The sequence below is a fragment of the Betta splendens genome, chromosome 1 (assembly GCF_900634795.4).
Source record: "Betta splendens chromosome 1, fBetSpl5.4, whole genome shotgun sequence".
NCBI lineage: Eukaryota > Metazoa > Chordata > Actinopteri > Anabantiformes > Osphronemidae > Betta > Betta splendens.
In genome coordinates this window covers 18,928,965-18,950,314 of record NC_040881.3, presented here as the reverse complement: position 1 = coordinate 18,950,314, position 21,350 = coordinate 18,928,965, and the positions used below count along the sequence as shown (strand labels likewise).

The following is a 21,350-nucleotide window of genomic DNA, read 5'->3' as shown; positions in this document are numbered from 1 at the left end:
TCCAGGTTAATGTCAACACAGCTGCTATTAAACAGTCAATCTGTAATCACTATTATGTCGAGAAATGTCTGGATCTTTAGTTGAGTGAGTCACAGCTTTGTCAATCATGCTTTTATTTAAGCAGGAAACAAGTAGAGGATATGATGATGGTTCTAAACTGTGGCTTACAGTAACAGTGACATTAATCATACTTCATCAAGATGTATCTCTTTGGTACTGACAGGGATGAGTTACCTCGAGACCCTTAGAACCTCTTTAAGCTTTACAATTACCCCTTGTTGTTTTATTGAACTTAATTAAACAGATGAATGCGTGTTTGTAGTCAGGATTCACTAACTGACTGGAACCGTAACCTTATAGCTTAAGTTTGTTTTTAGGGACTGACTCTGGGCAAGTCCGGCCCTGGTGCAGTCGTCCTTGTAGTAAACTGTTCAGGCTGGAAAAAAATGATATTGTAGTATATTGTGCTGCTGTACCAGTTACTCTCATTCATCATCTGAGACACTTATCCTTGTAAGGTTACCTGCAGCTGCTGGAGACTGTCCCAGTACAACCTGGACAGCCCACCAGTTCATCAGGCTAGTCCAAAGTAAAAAGAAATACATTATAACAAAACAGAAAATTTAAAAAGTTAGATATAGTTCCTGTTATGTTTGAGCAAGCGTGTTTAATCCTAAACGTTCTATGTTCATTTTCATTTCATTTTTGAATTAAGATCTTGCCTTGGATTCACTGCATTCTAACAATGCTCCTGTGCTCAGCTTAAGTAAGACAATAATTCAATAGCAACTAAATAGAGCTGATGCTAATGAATTGTATGGCAACAGCACCTTTTACTTCATTTGCAGGCATTTTGTTTTTGCACTTACAGGTAGTCTTTTAAACATGGTTGACAATATTGGACAAATGCTTGATTTTAGCTCGAAATAAATTAACTCTATTCTGAGGAGAGGGCAGGATGAAGTTAAAACGAACCCAGACCATTTTTCAACAAGAGTTTATTCAAATGAATGTATCAAAGCAAAAAATATGCTTCATGAATGGCCTTTTACATTTGTGGTTCTGAAAATGGGTTTCTTTAAAAGTGCGAATCAATTGTGTTGTGCCTTACACTTTGACATTGTTTTGGTACTTCCTCAAATGACTATGTTCATTCAAAAAACATTTAATGAGGAGACTGTCTGCTTCTGCTTTAAGGGTTTTGTCAATAAAGTGTTAACAAACTGGTTTTATACACAAACTCTCTAGAAACTGAAAAATATTTGGAAAAAAATAATATAACCACCAAAGACGGTGTCAGTTTTAGGTTGTTACATTGTTTTTTCTTTAAAGACAAACAAAGTATAGTTGACAAAACCCTTTTGGCATATTAAATTGTTTTTTTTTTATCTGCTATGATGGTGTTACAAAAATGATCAAAACTGTGTCACTAGTATACATGAATGCCCAATAGACAACAATAAACCCAGTCAAACTGCACTTTTTATTGCTGCCTCTGTGACACTCAGAATTCAAAATGAAACATTTGTTATGTTTTGAAAGGATTTCATGTACAGTATTCCCATTGTCAGCTTATTTATAAAAAATAAAAAAAACAGGGGAATAACTGGTATAAGTCCAGTAATGCATCCAGTAAAGAAACATTTAATCTGAATAGAAACAAAAAAAACCTTATTGAATATAAAAATATTTCTACACAATATTGACCACTATTGACCAGCAATTATGGTATAAACATAAGAACAATAGAGAAAACAATCAATGTTTACGATATTTCATTCTACTTATTATATTAATGTCTTAGCATGAAGTTCTTAACTGGATCATTTTGATGAAAGCTCACGGATACCTGGATGAAAGCCTTCATTAGTTACAGTATGTTCGGTTTCTCTGTACTGTAGGAAAACAGCAGTTAAGGCAAACATTAGTTGAGTAAAATGCAGGATTTTACTGTGTGGGGATTTTAAACATACCCAACAAGCTAAATAACCTCCTCCCTCCATGTAACGCTACACATACTGAAAACATAGCACAACCGCTGCAGTATACCGTCGACCAATGGCAGAGCAGATACAGGCCAATGGCTGAATGACTCAACCTCAGCTCAATAACATGTCTGAACCTTGTTAGAGTTGTACATAATAAAACCTTCCAGAGTCCATCGCAAGTCTTTCTGTGGCGTTATAGTTGTCTAAGTTGTTCTTTGGAATTGCATCAATACACCAATGCACACTTTATTGGGTTCATCTGTAAAGTCCATGGATACTGACACGGCTAGAAAGCGTATTATTGAGCTACCGGTGGGTCCTGGAGTCATACTAGAGTGTACTATTTTGGGAGGTAGTTCTAATGTTTTAGCCACCACATGGCAGGTTAATGGAAGATCTTAAGATATAATACACTGTAATAAGGCTCCAGCAGCCACTGTGACCTTTATAATAAACAGAGAACTGAGAATTACAACCTTGTAGTAGAATCCATGGTAGAGTTGCTGCTTTGGAACCAGTTAGACTCTACTGATGGACCTAATAAAGTGTCCCAGTATGTGTCTACAAAACAAACGCCTACAAACACCAACTCCATTAGTTAAGGGTTTCCATTCCGAGCACACAGTTTCCATTTTGCACAACAGTGGGAATGCATAGGTTAAGGTTAGGTATTCTCCTGTAGACGAAGTGGAAGGTGTGCGCGTCGGGCCGGCTGTGGATCTCGGCTTTGATCAGCTGAGGGTGTGTGTCTGGGGCGAGCTGCTGACTCGTGTCCTTGGTGACCAGAAACAGCGCGTAGTTCTCCGGGTCGGGGATCTTGAACTTGTAAGCGCAGAGGGAGCACACTTCCTCTGTGGTGGTGTAAGGGTGGACCAGCAGGGTTTTGGCTGTGCAGCCCGTTTCCTGGTCTTGCAGGGCCACACGGAGATAGTTCTGGAGAAGAGAAACAGTGGTCAGAGTTTGGAAAACTAGAAAGCAAGAGTTAGTGATAAATCAAGCAAAGAGGAAGAAATTAGAAAGAGACTGTTGCTTTGTGGAAAAGAGTGACATGCGTCCACTAGGGGGTGCTTTCTACCGACGGAGCCCGATCCACATGCAGTGACTTAGAAACTCCAAATGCAGACGTATGCCACCTTTCATGCACCTTTCCAATGCCACTTTGGAATTGGTTCAACTCACTGCCTGGATGGTCAAGGTGGTTTCAGGTCAGGCGTGATACCTGGAAGTCGTCCACAGACGGCACCGCTCGCTGGGCGGTGCGCCGGCGGTGCCACTGGTGGAGCGTGTTCCTGGTCTCTGAGCTCAGCACCCGGGCCGCCTGCTCCTCCTGGAAGTTCTTGATAAGGGCCATTGCTCCGTAGGCGCTGGTCAGGTAGTAGCCCCCTGGAAAGGAAAGCACGGAGGCATGAGCCAGAGAAAAGACACAAGACAGACGGTTGGAAACGTCACCCTCAGTTATCTAGAAATGAAACCCGGCGACATTGCACAAAAGCATATGACAGGACAGCACTGTCGTAATAATTCAGCCTTGTCTTTTACTTCCTCTTGAGTTATTATAATGAGTATGAATCATGCATAAACGTCTGAGAGAGAAATACAGTAAATACTAAGTTTCGGTTATTTATCGTTTTTGGACAATTCATGAAGTTCAACGAGAGCAATGCAGCTTCAGATAAATGAGCTGAGGTGCCAGACAGGAAGAAATTACAGGAAGAAATTAGAATCTGGAAGGGATTACCCTCCTCTTTCTTTGGAACTGGTTCCACTCCATTCAGAATCAACACATTTCCTGCAAATGCTGTTTTGTCACTCCTTCCTATGCTTGGCTAAATTACTGAACATTCCTGGAGAACAAACAACCTCCTGGAATAGTAATTCAGCTAATGTGTGTTAGAGCTTTTAATGGAATAGCTTTATTAAAACCTATTCGACTACCCACAGAAAAAAATAACAAACTAGTGAGATAAGCTTAGAAGGCAGTAAACTACAAAAATGATTTCAATGCCTTTTAAACTATTGGCAGAGCACTTTCAAAAGATTTCACTACATTAGATGCACACGTTAATAACATTTTAATTAAGTGTTAACTTTGAAGGAATCCTACTAAGAAAAGGGAAGAAAATCAGGAAGCTCAATACAAGCGTACATTACTTCATAATATTCCTAAATACTTCAAAGTGCCTGCTGCAGTGTTTCCAATCACAAAACTTAAACCAAACTCATGATAAAGTGGGTCTCAAATCAGCGCTGAATTTGCTTCTGAGCAGTACTTTTATATTGCCGAACACATCGAGGCCTGGGTGCCGCATGATGGAGCACCGAGCATAAGACCGGGCATGAACTTGGATTTTAATCATTCATCCCCTAGAACCTGCAGCCTCAGCTAGATTCCATCCATTTTACTGATTAACACGTTGGAACTCGTGTTTAATATGCACCCACCACAAAAATGTATAAACACCAAACAGCAATTACCGGCTACAGAGAAGCTCAAACACAGATCCACCCTGAATACACAGGTAACGAACAGTGCGCACTGTACTCTGTGTATGTACGTGAACAACTCCACTGAGCAGATGAGGAGGACCTACCCTCTCCTTGAAGCAGGGACGGGTCGAGCAGCTCCATCATGTATTGGATGTCCGTGTCTAGCTGAGGCATGTCACACTGTGCCACCACGTAGGTCAGCATGGGCAGGAAGTCATCGGCACCATACATCCTCCCTGGAAGGAGAACAGGTGAGTCAGAGGTCGCACGCTAAATGCTTGATGTAAACTTAGTATTGACTTCCGGCTTCCGCTCACCTGAGTTATCCTGCATGATGGTGTAGATGAGCTTACACACACGTAGCAGCAGTGTCACCTTCTTCTCAGGCGAATACGTTTTCCTCATGTTCAGAAACTTGTGGCGGATCTTCTCGATAGCCATGGGGTCCGGAGGCACGGCTCCATCCACCCCCAGCTCCTGGGGCAGTTTGGTCTTAGCCACGGCCAGGTTGTCCCTCAGCTGCTGCCAGGTTCCACTGCTCACCTGAAAATGCAAATCCATCAACGGTAACGATAAGTCACTCACCTGACACAAAAAAATGTGTTTCGTCTTCTATTATCTCACCTGGAAGTCGTGTAAAGTGGCCTCGATGACGCTCTTTAGAGGCTTCAGCACGCATTTGTGCATGGCCTTCTCCAGCACGTAATCTGTTCAACGATTGGGATGATTAGCTAATCATTACTTGTTCCAGAACTTAACTATTAACTCTGAGCAAACACATGAGTAATATTTTACTCGCCATAGTTCGCCATTAAAACGAATGGCTGATAACCCTGAAACTGTTCTATCAGGATGTCAGCGCATTCAAACCACAACATGGTTATTGAACATAACTTACAACTACGGTCACGCCTTTCATGGAAATAAATGCTTAGCTTGGCAGCAGCGGCTCAGATGACTTCAGGCCCTTTGTGTTGAGGCGTTTTTGTCATCAGTTGAATGGTCATGGTAAATTAATCTGATTGCAGCTGATTTATGCTTTTTTAGAATTCATGTACATCATGGAAAATGAACAATACTTCTACCTCAGGCTTCAAAAAGCTTCCTGTCGCACTTATGAAGCACAATACATTTATTCAGTTGTGTGCACCACCTGCACGACCTGCCTCCAGGCTCCCTTTGTGCGGCAGGAATCATTTTTTCAAACAAGGTAAATATGAGAGCATGATTATACATGTGGCTTTTCAGAAGAACACGAGAGAGAACACGGTCTTCTAAACAAGAGCCAAGAGCTGCACCTCACCGGAGATAAGCTACGAGCTGTACATAATGTGGTTTATCCTCAGATCCTAGTGTTAACACAAGGAGTGGGTTACACATTCACATGCACACATCCGGGTTGTTGTTGGGCTTTATCTAGGACACGGCCCTCAACTCCTGTAGACCACTCATATATATATACTCCCATATACTATTTTCAGACACAACCAAAGGTGGTGTGTTTTTTCTTACTCGGTCGTTAGCATTAATCAGGCTGTGTGACACACGCAGTCCCTCTGGAACGTGACATATAAAAGCTGAATTACTGTGCTTTGTGGAGACACTGTGTACAAAAGACAGAAGATTTAGAGTCAGACTTGAAACACCGCCTTCCCAAAACCTCACACTCTCAGCTACAACGTAACTACACTCTCTCGGAATCCCTCAGTAAACACACACCAGTCCGGCTCCACTTCTCCTTTCCTTTTAAATCAGTTCACTCACAGAGGAAGCACTTGTGAGCCGGAGACAGTTCATGTACACAGCCGTGGTCTGCACATAGACTCCACAACCAGAATGGATCGCGGCTCTGTCTCTGAACAAGGCGCAGCGCTGTTATTGTTCACAATGGACAAAGGATGTGAGACGAGGGCAAAGGCAGAGCTGCATATTCATGCAACGCTCACAACAGCCTGATTGGAGCAGAATGTTCGAAGTTTTGCAAACTTTACTCAACCGACTGCTCCTTCACAGAGCCAGAATAACTCAGTGAGGACCACATGCTGGCATCTCTGTAACTCAGCACCAGTGATAACCCGGGCTATTATAAGCCTAGTGTGTTGCCAAGACCAGCAGAATTGAGCCATTTGTTCTACAAGATCAAGGCTCACAGACTGTGAGGTGTGTAAAACTTATATTTAACTTCCTGGTTCTAAATGGCTGCGGACTCACCGATCTGATCCTCAGGTATGAGCGACTCTATTGGAGGGTCCAGCTCTGACGTCTGGCGCAGGTAGGCCTTCATCTGGGTCATAAACTGTCTGATAGTCTGCAGAAAGTCCACCCCGGACGTGTGGCAGCCTCGGTTCTCCTGGACAAAGCCGTTGTAGTCCTGGACCAGGGAGCCGAAGTACGAGCCTTTGTCCCTGGACAGCTCGGAGATTCGTCTCACCGCCCGTTTCTCGGGGGTCACAAGGGAGCGCAGCATGCCGCTCATCTTCCGGAAGCGTCCCTTCAGGGCCCGGGGGAGGACGAAGGAGCCGCCGGCCAGGCCGACGCCGAGCTTTAGCCGCTGCGCTTTGTAGGCCGGACGGAGGCGCATCTCTAGGTCGGTCTCCAGGCCGACCCCGTAGTCCTCCTCCTCCTCTTCGACGCCGTCCTCGTCATCTTCACTGCTGTCTTCTACCGCGTTTTGATGGAGGTGTTGAGGCGGGCTGGAGGCCAGACCCAGGGAGTATCCAGGGGACTGCGAGTATTCCAGCGAGTCGGAGGAAGACGTGGACATGCTCATGTCACTGAGCCGCTGGCGTCCCTTCTCGTTCCGACTAGACGGACTCCCAGCGAAGCTCTCTGGGGTCTCATCAGCGGTGACTGAGGGTGGAGCCCGGCATGTGGGAAGCTTGGCACAGGAGAGGGCCTTGGCGATGGTCTCGTCATCCAGCGCTATGTGGCAGCGCTGGGCTTCCATATCAGGGTCTTTAGGCTTTGAGGCTGGCTTGTTTGAGGGCCCAGAGTTGAACAGGCCGCTGTGCTTGGGGCTCACTGGTGGCCGAGCAGGTCCGGACCGCTTCCCGGAGACCTGCTGGCGCTTTGCAGCCGAGGACGCCGCTTCGGGCATCTTACTGGGTCCAGTGGGAGCTGCGGGGGGTCCAGGTGGAGGCGGGGCGGCGCGACGGTGTGGCATTGAGCGGGGGCGGGGCGGGCGAGGGGGGGGGGGGCCTTGCTTTGCCGTTGAGTCTAATCTTGTCTGTGTGCTGCTCACCGCCGCTGCCGCACGCCTTCGCGGGCAGCGCCTCCTTCGACTTCAGGCTTTCGTCGGACTTGGGGGCAGGCGTGGAAGAAGGGTCCTCGCAGCCGTGGTGGTGGTGATGAGTCTGGAGGAACACGGGGTTGAGGAAGCACAGCGGGCTGCGGGGGTGCTTTCTCTCCAGATGAAGCGAAGACGGGGGAGCGGGGGGGCGCAGGGTCGGGGGAGCGCTGTCACACTGGGCCTTGGTGGGACTGGGCTTCAGCCACTCGACCCCCTTGTGATTGTTGCCCCGCTGGGGGCTGAGGGTCCGGCTGAGGCGGCGACAGAGGTGGGGGGAGGTGCACCTCTGAGTGCGCAGAGCACAGTCCCAGAAGCCTGTAACGCACAAACACTCCCTTTAAAAACCGGTTTAAACTCACCCAACACGCTTCAACACAAAATCAAGTCTTCAAATAAAAAAAAAACGCTAAACAATAAAGACATAACACACAAACACACAAGATGTTCACTCAGCGTTTTCCTTACTTGCGAGCTGTTTGTGCAGCTGGTGGGAGAAGTGTGTTGTGTTGAGCTCAGCTCTGTCAGGTCTGACTCACTGGGCACCAACAAACACCCAGAGACACAGAGGGGGAGGTGGCCATGCAGATCCCAGAGTGGGAGGCCGCCCCGGCGGAACACTGCTCCCAGGTCCCTCCCCTCTGTCTGCTCTCAGGTTTCTCAACCATGTAGTGACTGTGGTGTAGTTTATGGGCCTGATGTTTCAAACTTTTTGCTGCCTGCAAATGTCATGGAAATTATTTTCTTTGTTTCGAGCCGCCTTTCTTCTGAATCAGTCCATTGTGTTAACGGCATAATAGAGATTCTACCATACACAAGCACACAGTGTAGCTACAAAATAACCATTATGCCAAACTCCAAGACTGAGGCAATAAACCATATTTTACACGAAACCCGAGTTCTTCTGTGTGGAGACGGTGCTGGGTCCGGCCTGAACGTAACCCACGATCCTCGGCTTGACTCTGCTTGTGCTTGCGGTATGTGAGCAGCGATCACCTGACACCGTGGAGCCATTAGGCCACATATGCTGCTGACTGACCTGCATTTAGGAGCTTTGGGAGTGGGAGCGGTTCCACAGAGCCGCTTTAAATAGTAGCTTGCCCTCATGTATATAAAAGGAAAATTGTGTGTCGACTGGGACTTGTGTTTTATATGCTTAGGTCCAGATTCCAACCAAGATGGAGGCACCGTGTTTGTTGTCTTTGACGAGAAACCGGCCAGTTGAGAAGTGAACTGCTCAGGCTGGAATGTCAGTCTGTCTCTGCGTCTTTTCCTGGACATTCAAATGAGGGAGGGACCCGACATGAGGCATTGCACCGTGGCCCAACACCCACCTCCAGCCACAGGAATCTGTGTATGCAGACCCTGTACAATAATAATGTGTGTGTGTGTGTGTGTGTGTGTGTGTGTGTGTGTGTGTGTGTGTGTGTGTGTGTGTACTTGTCCTTACATCAAAGTGAGAACCAAAAAACATATTTTCCTACCAAAGTGAGGACATTTTGACAAAGTGAGGACATTTTGGCTGGTCCTCACTTCTTTGAAGGCCTGTTTGGGGGTCAAGATGTGATTTTAGGGCTGAGGTTAGAATTGAGTTTTGTGTGAGATAGTCTGTGATAGTTAGTGTTAGGGTAAGGGGCGAGGGAAGGCATTATGTCAATGGACATCCTCACTTTGACGTAAGTACAAGAGTGTGTGTGTGTGTGTGTGTGTGTGTGTGTGTGTGTGTGTGTGTGTGTGTGTGTGTGTCCGCAGTAGCTTTCCACTCACCACTCCCTTCTCCCCCACACTAAGCGCTGAGCTATGCTAAAGGAAGCTGACTCACTGCAGTTTCACAGCAGCTGATCTTAGAATAACTTGACAGGGATTAAGTTAAGTCTGCCATGAAACGAGTGGTCACAATAAGTTGACAAAGAAACAAAGAAACATGAACAAAAGCTGCTTCACGTTCTACTCTCACCCACATCTCCCCACTTCACAACTGGACTCAGACTAATATCTACATGTATGTACAAATAACATAGACCATTAACTCAATTGCTCAAAATCTATATCCAACTAATCATTGTATGATTGTACAGTTCATTTTGCCAGATGACCGTATGGAAACAATTAAATATGCAGTACCAATGGTGTGAAAGTGAATAAATACAGGAGGCTGTACCTGCTCCCAGCTGAGCCACCTCCTCCAGCTCCTTCTGAGTCTTGGCAGACGCAATGGCCTCTGGGAGTTTGAGTGTGAAAGCCAGGATATCTCTGTGTTAAAAAAAGGCAATAAAATTATGTTTGAATCACGATAATTCTGGTTTGTGGTGATTAGCTGGTCACACTAAAGAATGGTGAAATCACCTTATTCGCGTACACTGAAGCCCTTGTGCAGCACAGTGAACACTAGCTTCTCACCAGGACTGCGAGCAGTGAAAAACGGATTTTTTTAAAGGAGTGCTTCACTTGCAAACACTTAAACAGCGTTCCTACTGCTCTTAACAGGGATGAAACCCGCACGCATACGCTACGATCGCCTCTTAACCATCACGGTGCCCTGTGTTTAACTTGGTCCCTGCAGACTTTACAGAAAACTGATGGATGGAATGGACTTCAGCCTGCAGCCCTGGTGTAAACGCTGCTTCATCTCAAGTGCTCAGGGTTTGAGTGCAGCCTGTCCTCATTTAACAGTGATGACAAAACAAAAGATCCTCTCTAACGTACAGGGAAGTGAAAACACTACAATAATAACCATGATTCTGTTACAAAGCCACAGATATAAGATAGATACTACATATTACGAGAACATATTAGACCTACAGTATGTAAATAAGTAAACATGCTGCTCCTCCGCATCTGTGACATTTAGGATGCGTCCAGTCATAAGTGTCCAACTATTGTCTGTGCCTGTTGTTCAAGCGCCGCACGTGTTGAAAGCTCCTACACTGGCACGAGCCAAAACAGGGAAGTGAGAGCCACGTGCTGACTCATCAAGCCTTATTTTCCATCATCAAATCCTTGTGTCATCACAGAGCAGCACACAGAGCTCCAGATGGGTTAGAGAAGAGCACAGGCTGTTTACCTGCTGATGCAGTAGAACGCCACCAGGCGAAACAGATCCGCAAAGCTGATCCCAGATCCCTCCAGAGAGAAGGCTGCAGACGGACGACATGCACAGAGTGAAGGGTAGCTCACACACGTTATAGGTCACATCTCGTAGTTCTGTCCAGGCCTGCAGGTTTCATAGGAACGTCTCATTGTTTTTAGTTATATACCAGAGAAGCCGTAGGAGGCGTGAGGTTGAGGTCGGGTCCAATCGGCTTTAAAAGTGTCTATTTGTGCACATTCAAACACAGACACTTTAACAAAAGCTAATGTGAACCAATACCTTGAATTGGTTGTTTTACAGTCTTCATTCCAGACAATGGAATGCACTGGTTTGCCACCAGGCTACACTGTACCACAGTCACATGGCTTTTTACCTACTTCCTTCCTTCCACTGGATTTTTTACTGCATTAAAAAACTTAATGATCTACTATGAGTGACGTGCCAGGACAGGCACAATCACATCGGCTGGTCTTTCCCGTCTGGCTGGAAAGCAGCTGAATCCACAGAGAAACCAGGCCGAAGCCACTCCCTTCCCTCCGCTCTGCGCTGTCGCTTCAGGGAAAATCCACAGATACTATGTCGTCATACTTTAGCTTTGCCACAGCCAAACACATCCCAACACACTCATTATTATAATACTTGATATTTGATGTGATTAGAAGCTGATCAGTGACTTATAGAGCAGCACTAAAGCAGTTTAAGCATTACTGTGACGTCTCAAAATGTCATCACACACACAAATGTTATTCCGGCTGAAGTAATGATCATCCGGTCACACTCGTTTCTCAGTTTGTGTGGCTTTATCTTTGTCTACACTGATGCAGCGACAAACAGCAAAAGGACATTTTTAGACTGTAGAGTGAGTCAATACACAACCAGGAAACCGTAGAAAAAACCTTAGATGGAGTAGTTTTATTTCTTTTTCACTTACTGTACTGGCTCTCTCTGATGGGGAAGTGGCTGACGGGAGTTTCTGCCTGATCCTCTTTCGTGCGCACAGACAGAACCTTTCTCTGAAGAGCGGCAGACCTGTGGACCAGGAACACCTGGCCCCACATGGAATCAGAAAACATGAACCACAAATCTCTGGGGGATGAGAGGCTCAGTGTCCTGGGGAGGGACTCACCCCTGGGGGCTGTTTGAGCAGGACGTGTCTGGCCTCCTCCTCGCTCAGCGGCAGCAGCAGCCACACCGGGTGGGTTAAGGTCAGCCTGTCCAGCACGCTCATCCTCCGCCGCAGGGAGTCGTAGCCCGAGTCTTTCTCAACCCCGCCACAGTCGGGCGGGTGCAGGTAAATGCCGCTCACCTCAGTCTCCATCCTGCCAAAGACGGGAGCAGGAGAGAGGGAGGGAGTGGGTGGCGCTCTACTGCCATCTGCTGGCAAGAACGAGTCCCAACGCCCTCACGTAGGTACAAATAATGTGAAAGGAAGCACTTTTAACATGGCATAAAACTATACGGAAGAAGCGAAGGAAACGCAAGTCCCGTCTGACAACGATTACATTTACAAACATGAGCCAAAGCCTGTTAAGATAAAAGAGAGGAAGAGATATGTGAAATCTGCGTTACATTTGTAGATCCATGGGCGTCTTGTCCACAGTCGCCGGCGCGTGGACCATCTCCTTCTTCAGCTCCCCGAGCTCCAGAGCAAATGTGCCGATCAACTGGAAGACAACAGAGTCAGAGGATTCGACCGATGAGGAAATGTAAGAAGGCGACGAGGAGCGAGAAACGAAAGCGTCAGCATTGCTCCGACTTCAAATCACGAAGCGAGAGCGAAGGCCGGGCTGGCGAAATGTAGAACAGAGGGAAAGGAAGCAGTTAGTCACTTTTCCTGTGTGTGGAGCCTGTTTCCTACAGACAGGAAACGCGACGACAAAGCGCTGTTAGGACACAACACATCACCGACATCCACATTCAGAGCGGGCCAAGGAATAGGCCTCAGGACGTTGCTGTGATACCCTCAGATAAGAGCTGTCACCGCCGTCGCTGTAATCTGCGTTCAGATGTAATTTGTGTTTCTTTCAGGCCACAGCTATTTTTGGATTCCAGCAGTGATTGTTGCTTCCACTCTGTTATCAGCTCTATGTTTGTGTTTTCAAACTGACAGGAAACATGAAGATGGATCCATGCCACACACTATTTGTGTGTGTAAAACGCCACATATTTAAAGATCACAGAAAACAATACTCTGGTAAATAAGCGCTTCTTGCTAAAAGACAACAACGACAACAACAACCATCGGTTCAGCAAATTGCTTTCACGTTGTCGTGTCGTGTTTCTGCGCGTCTCACATTCTCTTGCTCCACATTTTAAAACACTCGCAGGGATTAGGAGCCTGCAAAAACACAACAGAGCAGATGTTGAAATCACGCTAAAGATCTGGGTCAGCGCAAACACAGAGGTTAATATAATGAAGACCAGAGATCTGAGACCGTGAGAGGAAAAGTGTGTCAACAGCGTTTGACAGTAGGTGGAACTGTTACTTTCAGCAAAGATTGGGTCAGGCCTCCTCTTCTAAATGTAGGTCCAGTCAAAGGGCCAAAACCCACAAGGTTGTGGGTGAAATGAAGTGGAGGCAATGGGGAAGCGGTTTACTTGGATCTGTCAGAAGGTTAAAAATTTGGTTTTACCAAATGTTACCAAAGTTTCTGCTTGTGCAGAGAGAGCTTTGAACTGCACAAACCCAACCATGTGACTACATAACGTGTAGCAATACCGATGAAGGTCATTACCAGACATTTACTTAAGGTTGTGTTTGAGAGCATGGTACAGAGTGTTCACCAGATCCTGGTACTGGGAACCTGTCGGTGTTTGTTTTACACCGATACCATTAAAAGAGAACTAAAACAAGACAATACTCTGCTCGACTAGAGTACGAGTAGAAACAGCCTGTTTCATTTCCACTATCAATAGAATCGTTACTGAGATCGTGTAGATGTTTAATCCAACTATAGGAGAATTTAAAAAGTATTTAGTCTACTTTTAAATAGATCAACACTTAACTATGTAAAGAAAAGTGAGCATGTGTAAAACTTTACAAACTTTAAAACAAAGGTCACTGAACGTAGGAGCTGCCTGAGAGGCCGATAATCATGGCGTCCATGCAGGCCTCACTTTACACTAGGAGGAAATTATTTATGCATAAAGAACTCAGCAACACAAGGCTGTGTCACTGCCTTCGATCAAACTACTGCTTCTTTCATCTGAGATTTGTTTGCACGATTACGTTTTACTGATTTTAATCAATCAGTGTGAAGGGACACATCGCTAAGGTGTGTGTGTGTGTGTGTGTGTTTGTGTGTGTGTGTGTGTGTGTGTACTACTGTGTGTAGTACTAGCTATTTTAATGAAAAGAGTCTAATCTGACATCTAATCTAAATGAATGTCATGTGTATTTGTTTTAGTACTTCCTCTTTGTTCCTCAGTACGTACACACATGGACACCATCCAATGCTGTTGTTCACTTCTTTGATTTCCTTTCCCTCCACCAACATGAATGACATAATCCCTTTTTCCCTCAGTCTCTATACAGTATACACATGTAGAGGAAATGCCAGATCATCATCATTCCCGACATTCCTACAGTACCACTCTCCCATAGGCTCCTGCTGACATTACTAGACAGATCCAGGAAGCAAGATTGGCAGATTCTACAATTTACTGACACCTGTTGAATATAGAATCAGAGGTAAACTTCATCACCATCACAGCATTCACAAACACACGAACACCGCTGCTTTTAAACCTGCATGTAAATATGTTTAACGGCTCTTCATACAAAACAAATACAATGTAAACAATCAGCAACATGGATAATGATCTGATCTAGGAAACACTAGTGTAAACACTAATTCATCCTGATCCGTCCCCAACAATGCTGCAACAGGATAAGACCTCCCATTTCTTCCAGACTTCTACAGCAAAATATTTATGTTTATATGAATATGTTAATATTTCCACTTTCACCCCACAGTAACAGGACCGTTGGGAACTGTGAGAATCCATTGAACATGGCAGTAGTTGGAATATTTTCTGTTCCCTCCTGGAGCTGCTAGATGGTGTTAATGAGAAAGTAATTAAATAATAAGCAGCTTTTGCTTAAAGGTCAAAGGTTAAAAGGTTCTTACAGAGCTTGTCAACAAAGAATATACATAGCAGCCATGTATATACACGTGCACGCACGCACGCACACACAGTTTATGCCTGAAGAGTCTGTATCACACCCCCCAGACATAAGGCCCAACATAATGGTACCATCACTCCTCTGACTTGACTCTGGGAACAATTTCAATTTATTAGTGTTTTTAATGATCACTGTAATAAATATATCTCTGTCTCCGTCTCTGGCTCAAAAGCAAAATCATATTATCTAGACATTTTGATTCTGGTCATCCGGAGGAATTCTGAAGGAGTAGGTTGACCGAGACCTAAAGATTCCAAATAACTTCTAAGGGTAACATGATAAACTGTGTAAGAATCCTCCATATGATGGGATCAGTTACAGATGCAATAACCTGTCCCTTTATTGTATGTTAATCAAGTTGATAGGTGATCAATCTAATGAATGTTTTATTGACATGGGAGGTGTGCATCCCTTCATTCCTTTCAAACAGTAGCCAATTAGACATTAGTATCATTACTGAGAAAGCCAGACCTGAAGTCTTAGATAATTAGCAATGACCAGTTCTGTGGAGCTGGGTCAGATGGTTCATTTCATTTTTCAGTTCTAAACACCAAGAGTGAATCTACAGAAAACAACATTTGATCCATAGAAAAAGTCCAGCTGTGAGTTGTTACCTTGAAGAAGCTGCTGCTCCGGTCCATGAGGCCGAGTGGAGGATCGCTGCTGGGTGAGCAGCCGGCCCCGCTCTCTTCCTGTCCAGGGGACTCAGGCTGCGTGTTTGTGTCTGGGACAGCGTCTGCAGGGGCCTGATCCCTGTCGGTCAGAAAAAAAGGCAAGCACTTGAGCTCGCTGTGGTGCAACCAAAGGAAATTCTTGCTTACGCCACAGGCAGCGTTACAGAGGTACTCGCAGGAATGCTCTCGCTCATTCATCGCTCCTGTCTGCTTCTGTCCTTCCTTTCAGATATTCGCTCAGAGCTTCTTTTCACTCTCCGGTCCTCATCTGCATTCTCCTCTAAAACTCTATCCTCTCAATGCCCGTCTCCCCCTCGCTCTCACGTTTTCCATCACTCTCTCTTTTCAGGACTGCGTTCCCATGTCCTCACATATGCATAATTAATTTTCCATCTTCAAGAGTTTCGGTTCCAGCACAGCTGCCCGTCATCTCCACCCACTGTAGAAACATGTGGCCCTCTTGGATTTGGTAGGACCGTCACAGATACTTCACCGCACTCATTCTAATGTACCTCCCACTATAGAAAGGTGACTGACACGTTAATTCATTACAATCATTCACTCTTTTCAGAATGATTAACTCTATATATTTTATTTAATGTTTTTCTATCAGTTCTTTGTTCTTTTGGGCCTTTTCTTCTCTCACTGTATTTCCTGTGTATCAGTTGTCCCTCCACTTCCCCAGTCTGCCTTCAGGCTGAGTCCAACCCCCGTCTGCTCTTGTGTGGAGTGTTTATAGCGGACCCTCTGTTACTAACGTGCCCCTTTCTAATTTTGCGCAATACTTCTAGGTGTTGTAATCGGGATGGAATATATTATAGATTTATGCAGTCAACAAAAACATGTTAGAGAAATCCAAGTTTTTGTATTTAGTGTCATGTGCCATGAGGTCATCACCTGGAATGGTTCACTGTCTAAAAGGTGTTTAATCTCACTGGTTGCGTTTAATTCACTGCCTAAAAAGTAAAAGAAATCCGGGTGGTCCGATCAGGTTATGCAGAATCCTTTTGCCATAGCCTTCACAAAAAAAAAACACTTGCTGGAGCTGCTAGACGAACTCTCATCCATCCAGCAGCTATTGAGCTCCAGGGACCTTGATGATCACTTTGGTTTTAGACACAATCATTCTCTACCACGATTCTAACAGACTTCTATGAAGTCACTTGAATGAGGTACATGTTGCCGATCTGATGTCCTGTACAGACTTGGGTCTGTGGTCAAAGTAGAACCGAGAGTCTGACCATGGTATCACTTCTTCAAAGAGGCTACACATGCATACAGAGTGAGGCGAGAAAACATGCATGACTGGCCTACCAAACTCTGCCCCTTGGAAGAGTTAGCTGTTGTTGGTCGTCTTCTGCCTGAGTAAACATCTGAGGCTCAGATCTATGAGGGAGCTTGCTGAGGACGGGGTTGGAGGGAAGACCCCACCAGTGCAGCTCCTTTTCACAGCACAGCATAGCAAAACAAGCCTGAACCTGTGTGTGTGTGTGTGTGTGTGTGTGTGTGTGTGTGTGTGTGTGTGTGTGTGTGTGTGTGTGTGTCTCAGCTGCAATAAACAAAGACGCGTCTCTGTGCAGACTCCCTTTAGGACCACAGACACCCCCCTGGTACTGCAGCACAGAGACCCACTGTTCTAAAGGTAAACACCCTATTATGCTTGCGAACATTAAAATGAGAGAAACTGTTCTGAGCAAGAGTCGGGCAAAGTAAAACATGTTAACAGTCACTAATGAGTCACAGATACTGAGCTTTGCATAATAATCATAAGCAGCAGCAGCTGAACACAAACAAACCCATCTAGAAAGTCATAAAGACATCAGCTTATGTTGCCTCACACTGGCTCAGTGAACACCAGCTCACACTTCACTGTCTTTCACACAGACACATATTTAGAAAAGATGACTACAAAGTGCTGAAGTTCCAGACATGTTCAACATGACATTTAGTAATTAATAACTGAATTATTTATCCAAACACCTTTGAGAAGGATGGTCTCTCAATAGCATGAATCTCTACCTGGTTACGTTACGATCATTACATTTTTATTTACTTAAGGTAACTCTCTTATATCCCTCAAAGACCTGAGTGATTTACTAATCATCTCAAATACACAAATACACAAATACTCATTCTTATTCTATATTTACCCACTTCATTTTGAATATACAGTAGATGATTGTGACGATTTTATTTAAAAGAGGAAAAGAGTTCTCCAAGAGTGTTAAAAGTGTGTCACTCCCCAAGAACCTGCAAAGCAGAATATAGGTCAGTGGTTCTCAGAGGGTTCCAGCTGAACTTATCACCACCCGAACAACGGTCTGACCTCTAATCACAGCGCCTCGCAATATATGCAAATGCTGAGAACCACATACAGCACAATGAGGGGTTATGGTCAAAAGGTGCATCAGGCACCATCAAAATCCTGCTGTTCTCACTCTGGGCTTGGAATCTCTGCTGAGTTAAATGAAACTGGCTGCGGTGTTTTATTAAAGGTTATTCCAAAAATATGTAGTGAAGCTCATGAACAAAAATCCCACGTCATATTCATAAGTAGATATGTAGCGTGAGGCCATGTCTGATTGGTTACTGTGGACACACACACACACACACACACACACACACACACACACACACACACACACACACACACACACACACACACACACACACACACATACACTTATGTGTATTGCTCACACCAGCCAAAGTAGAAGAGGTCATCTCTGAGTGGGTGACATTTTGAACATGCCATCATCACATATCGTACAAATGGTACAAAGGAAAATTTAATTGTTTTTTTTCAAGTTTCTTTTTTAAACCTTATGTGTCTTTACACCCGAAATAGGGAAGTGCTTATATTGTTTAACATCCTACTTCTGAAAAAGAATGAAGAAACATTTATCAGACTACCACAAAAATAAAACATAAACATGAAGCACGAGTACCTACCTTTAACTACCTTAAACTGAGCATTTAGAACCCATGGCCTGTACTAGTTGTGTGTGCTGAGGCCGACGTATGTGTCCAGTGGTTGTGCTCGTCTTCTCTCGTCTCACTCTTAACTCAAGTTGTGTATTTTTAGTCAGCTTTGCTATCCTGAGTAGCGGTGCAGTGATGGCGCACCTACAGCAGCACCTCGCATGCACTTCCTGTGCGCGCATGCAGCAGTCTGTCCTGCTGAAGCGAGTTTTGGCCCCTGTTTGCCACATACTGTAAAACATCAGCTCGAAAAATCAGGATAACATTGTGGATAAACAACATATAAATGCACATAGGTGTGCAACTACAAGGCAGTAGTAACCTTTTAGGGGGAAAGAACCAAGCAGCTTGAATCCTTAACCGCAACCATGGTTATGGATTTCTGGGTGACGGCATATGAAAAGTCACACAATATGACTTCATACATAAAGGCAGCTCAGACAATAACTTCTCTGAAGCTCGAAGTCTGTGTCTGAACACATCTGTGCGTTGCGGTCAGCGCCAACATCTTTAAATCTGATGATTAAACCTTCTTCTCAAACAGAAACCTCTAAAAATAATAAAACAAATGCTAATGGAAAATGTCATTTTCAATAATCAAAAACAAAAGCTGCATTAGCTTCATGACCCTAATCAGGCAATGACACCCTACAGCTTACGCTTCATTAAAATACTTCCATATTGCATCAGTTCCCCACAGCGGCATGTAACTACAGCTTTATGTGCCAAAACCTTTGGGCTTGTAGTGAAACTAAACCCTTAAACAGATTCCAACGAAGCCCAAACAAGGAAGTCGGCATCTTTGTGAGCAAAAAACACAGATTCACTGCAGAAACGTTGGATGGGAGGCCGCTCAGGCTCAGACAGGTCTGACGGGTTTTTCTAGGCTCAGCAGAGAGGTCAGAGAAACGAGCTGGAGCGCAGCGGCAGATGGGATTCCACGGTGCAATATCAAACCCGCACAACCTGCTGAATAACGTGATGAGGAACCTTCACAAAATTAGAACCTCCACTCCGACTAACGAGAAATAGCAAAACGCATCAAACTGTTTTCATTGGCTCAAATGGGGGGTATTTATTCCTTCTTGGAAGATAATTGACTAATGTTGCATATGATGGCAACGACAGATCCCCCAAAGAACAGGGAGCAGGGGCAGCATAAGGTTGTGTATGTAAGAATAGGAGTGTTTCCTGGCTGTGTGCTCCATCGTGTCCTACTGGGACCGGACCGCGGAGGAGCAGGAGGAAGTCTGGGGCTCGTTACGTAGACTGCCCCCGTGACCCAGATAACGCAGCCGAAGATGGACGGGACCACAGTGTGCCAGACTATTGTGGAATTGGGGTTATGTTAGCATAAATTTACATGGATTGTTATTAACACAGCTATTAAGGGTAATCCAGGGTTTGGGATATAGGATTGTGACGGACATATTGTTCTCATTTATTTCTTTGTCAAAAGATTGATACCCTTTAAAGTCTGCTTTAAATTATTGTAGGTGATTGATCATTAATGATACTCATGGTTTGAGTTTATCTCAGAAGTTTGAACACCAAAAAAAGGCTCTGTGATCCTAAACACATTTTACACACTTGACAAAAGTCATAGACACTTGAAGGCCTGAGGGTCTTTGATGTTTGTGATTTGCAGTCACGGGTCTGTGTTTACTTGTTCAGACAGCTTAACGTGTTATTAGGTGACGCATAGGGTATTTGGGCCAGAAGCAGGATTTGTTTCCCATGTTTTTATTAACACGCAGAACTTGACAAACTTGACAAACGCTCCAAGTCTAAGACACGTTTGCTCAGCTTTTGGCCTTCGGTTCCGATCAGTGAGCAGGAAATAAATTCCCAGAGGCACAGGAGGCAAAACCCAGTCTGATTTGATGAACGTGTCGCGTTGTCCCTGAACGTGGAGCAACACATTTTCCTTGTTTCTAACTAGTGTATACGAGCATGTAATGAACACAAACCTTCACCTTTAGACTCACGCAGGTCGTCACTAAGCACGAACACAGCGGGATCAGGGACTAAATAAAGTTCATGGCTCCTCACAAAAGTTTATGAACTGCTGGTTCCAACCACTAATTACGGTGTGTAGTCAACAAGTCTGCTGCGGCACAAAGACGCGACTCACCTCAAAGTATTTTCCTCCAGCGGCACTGACTCGGTAACGGGAGGACGTCGGTTCGGCTCCATGGGGAAATCCGGGCCGCGAGCTCGGCTGTTTTTACGGATTCTGTTCTGGCCTTTCACCGACCGACCAGCCTCTGGGTCGGTTACATGGTTTTACGACTCAACAAAGACGTGCGCGTTTTAGCTGAGCACTTAGGTGAGAAAACAAACAAAGAGGAGAGAGAGGAGGAGGAGGAGGAGGAGGAGAAAGAGGCGGTGATGCGTCTGATTGGCTGCGCAGATCTCACCGTGGCGTCTAATGCAAGTAACGAAACGTTCAGCCGTGTACTAAAGTATTAAAAAACTGGGTGAGTTCTCAAGTTAAAATTTATGTTTATATCTTAGGGATACAACAAACAAACGTATTTACATATACTTGGTTACAAGTGTAATCTTATATTTGTTTTCATACCGGTACAAAATATTAGCTTCATATTGACAAGAAAGAGAAACATCCAGCATATCGGTTGTTAAACTTAAAAAA

The 21,350-nt window shown here is 44.9% G+C and overlaps 1 protein-coding gene across 1 annotated transcript; it reads right to left on the bottom strand.

Moving 5' to 3' along the window:
• Nucleotides 1-981: 981 nt before the first annotated feature.
• Nucleotides 982-21,034, bottom strand: LOC114855064 (ras and Rab interactor 2). The gene is given in 14 exon segments (XM_029149820.3): nt 982-2,921; nt 3,208-3,371; nt 4,580-4,711; nt 4,793-5,018; nt 5,100-5,182; nt 6,687-7,671; nt 7,673-8,079; nt 9,923-10,014; nt 10,826-10,898; nt 11,784-11,898; nt 11,979-12,171; nt 12,422-12,516; nt 15,653-15,791; nt 20,829-21,034. Coding segments are annotated over 14 exon segments (3,105 nt in total). The 5' UTR covers nt 20,891-21,034; the 3' UTR covers nt 982-2,582.
• Nucleotides 21,035-21,350: the final 316 nt, after the last annotated feature.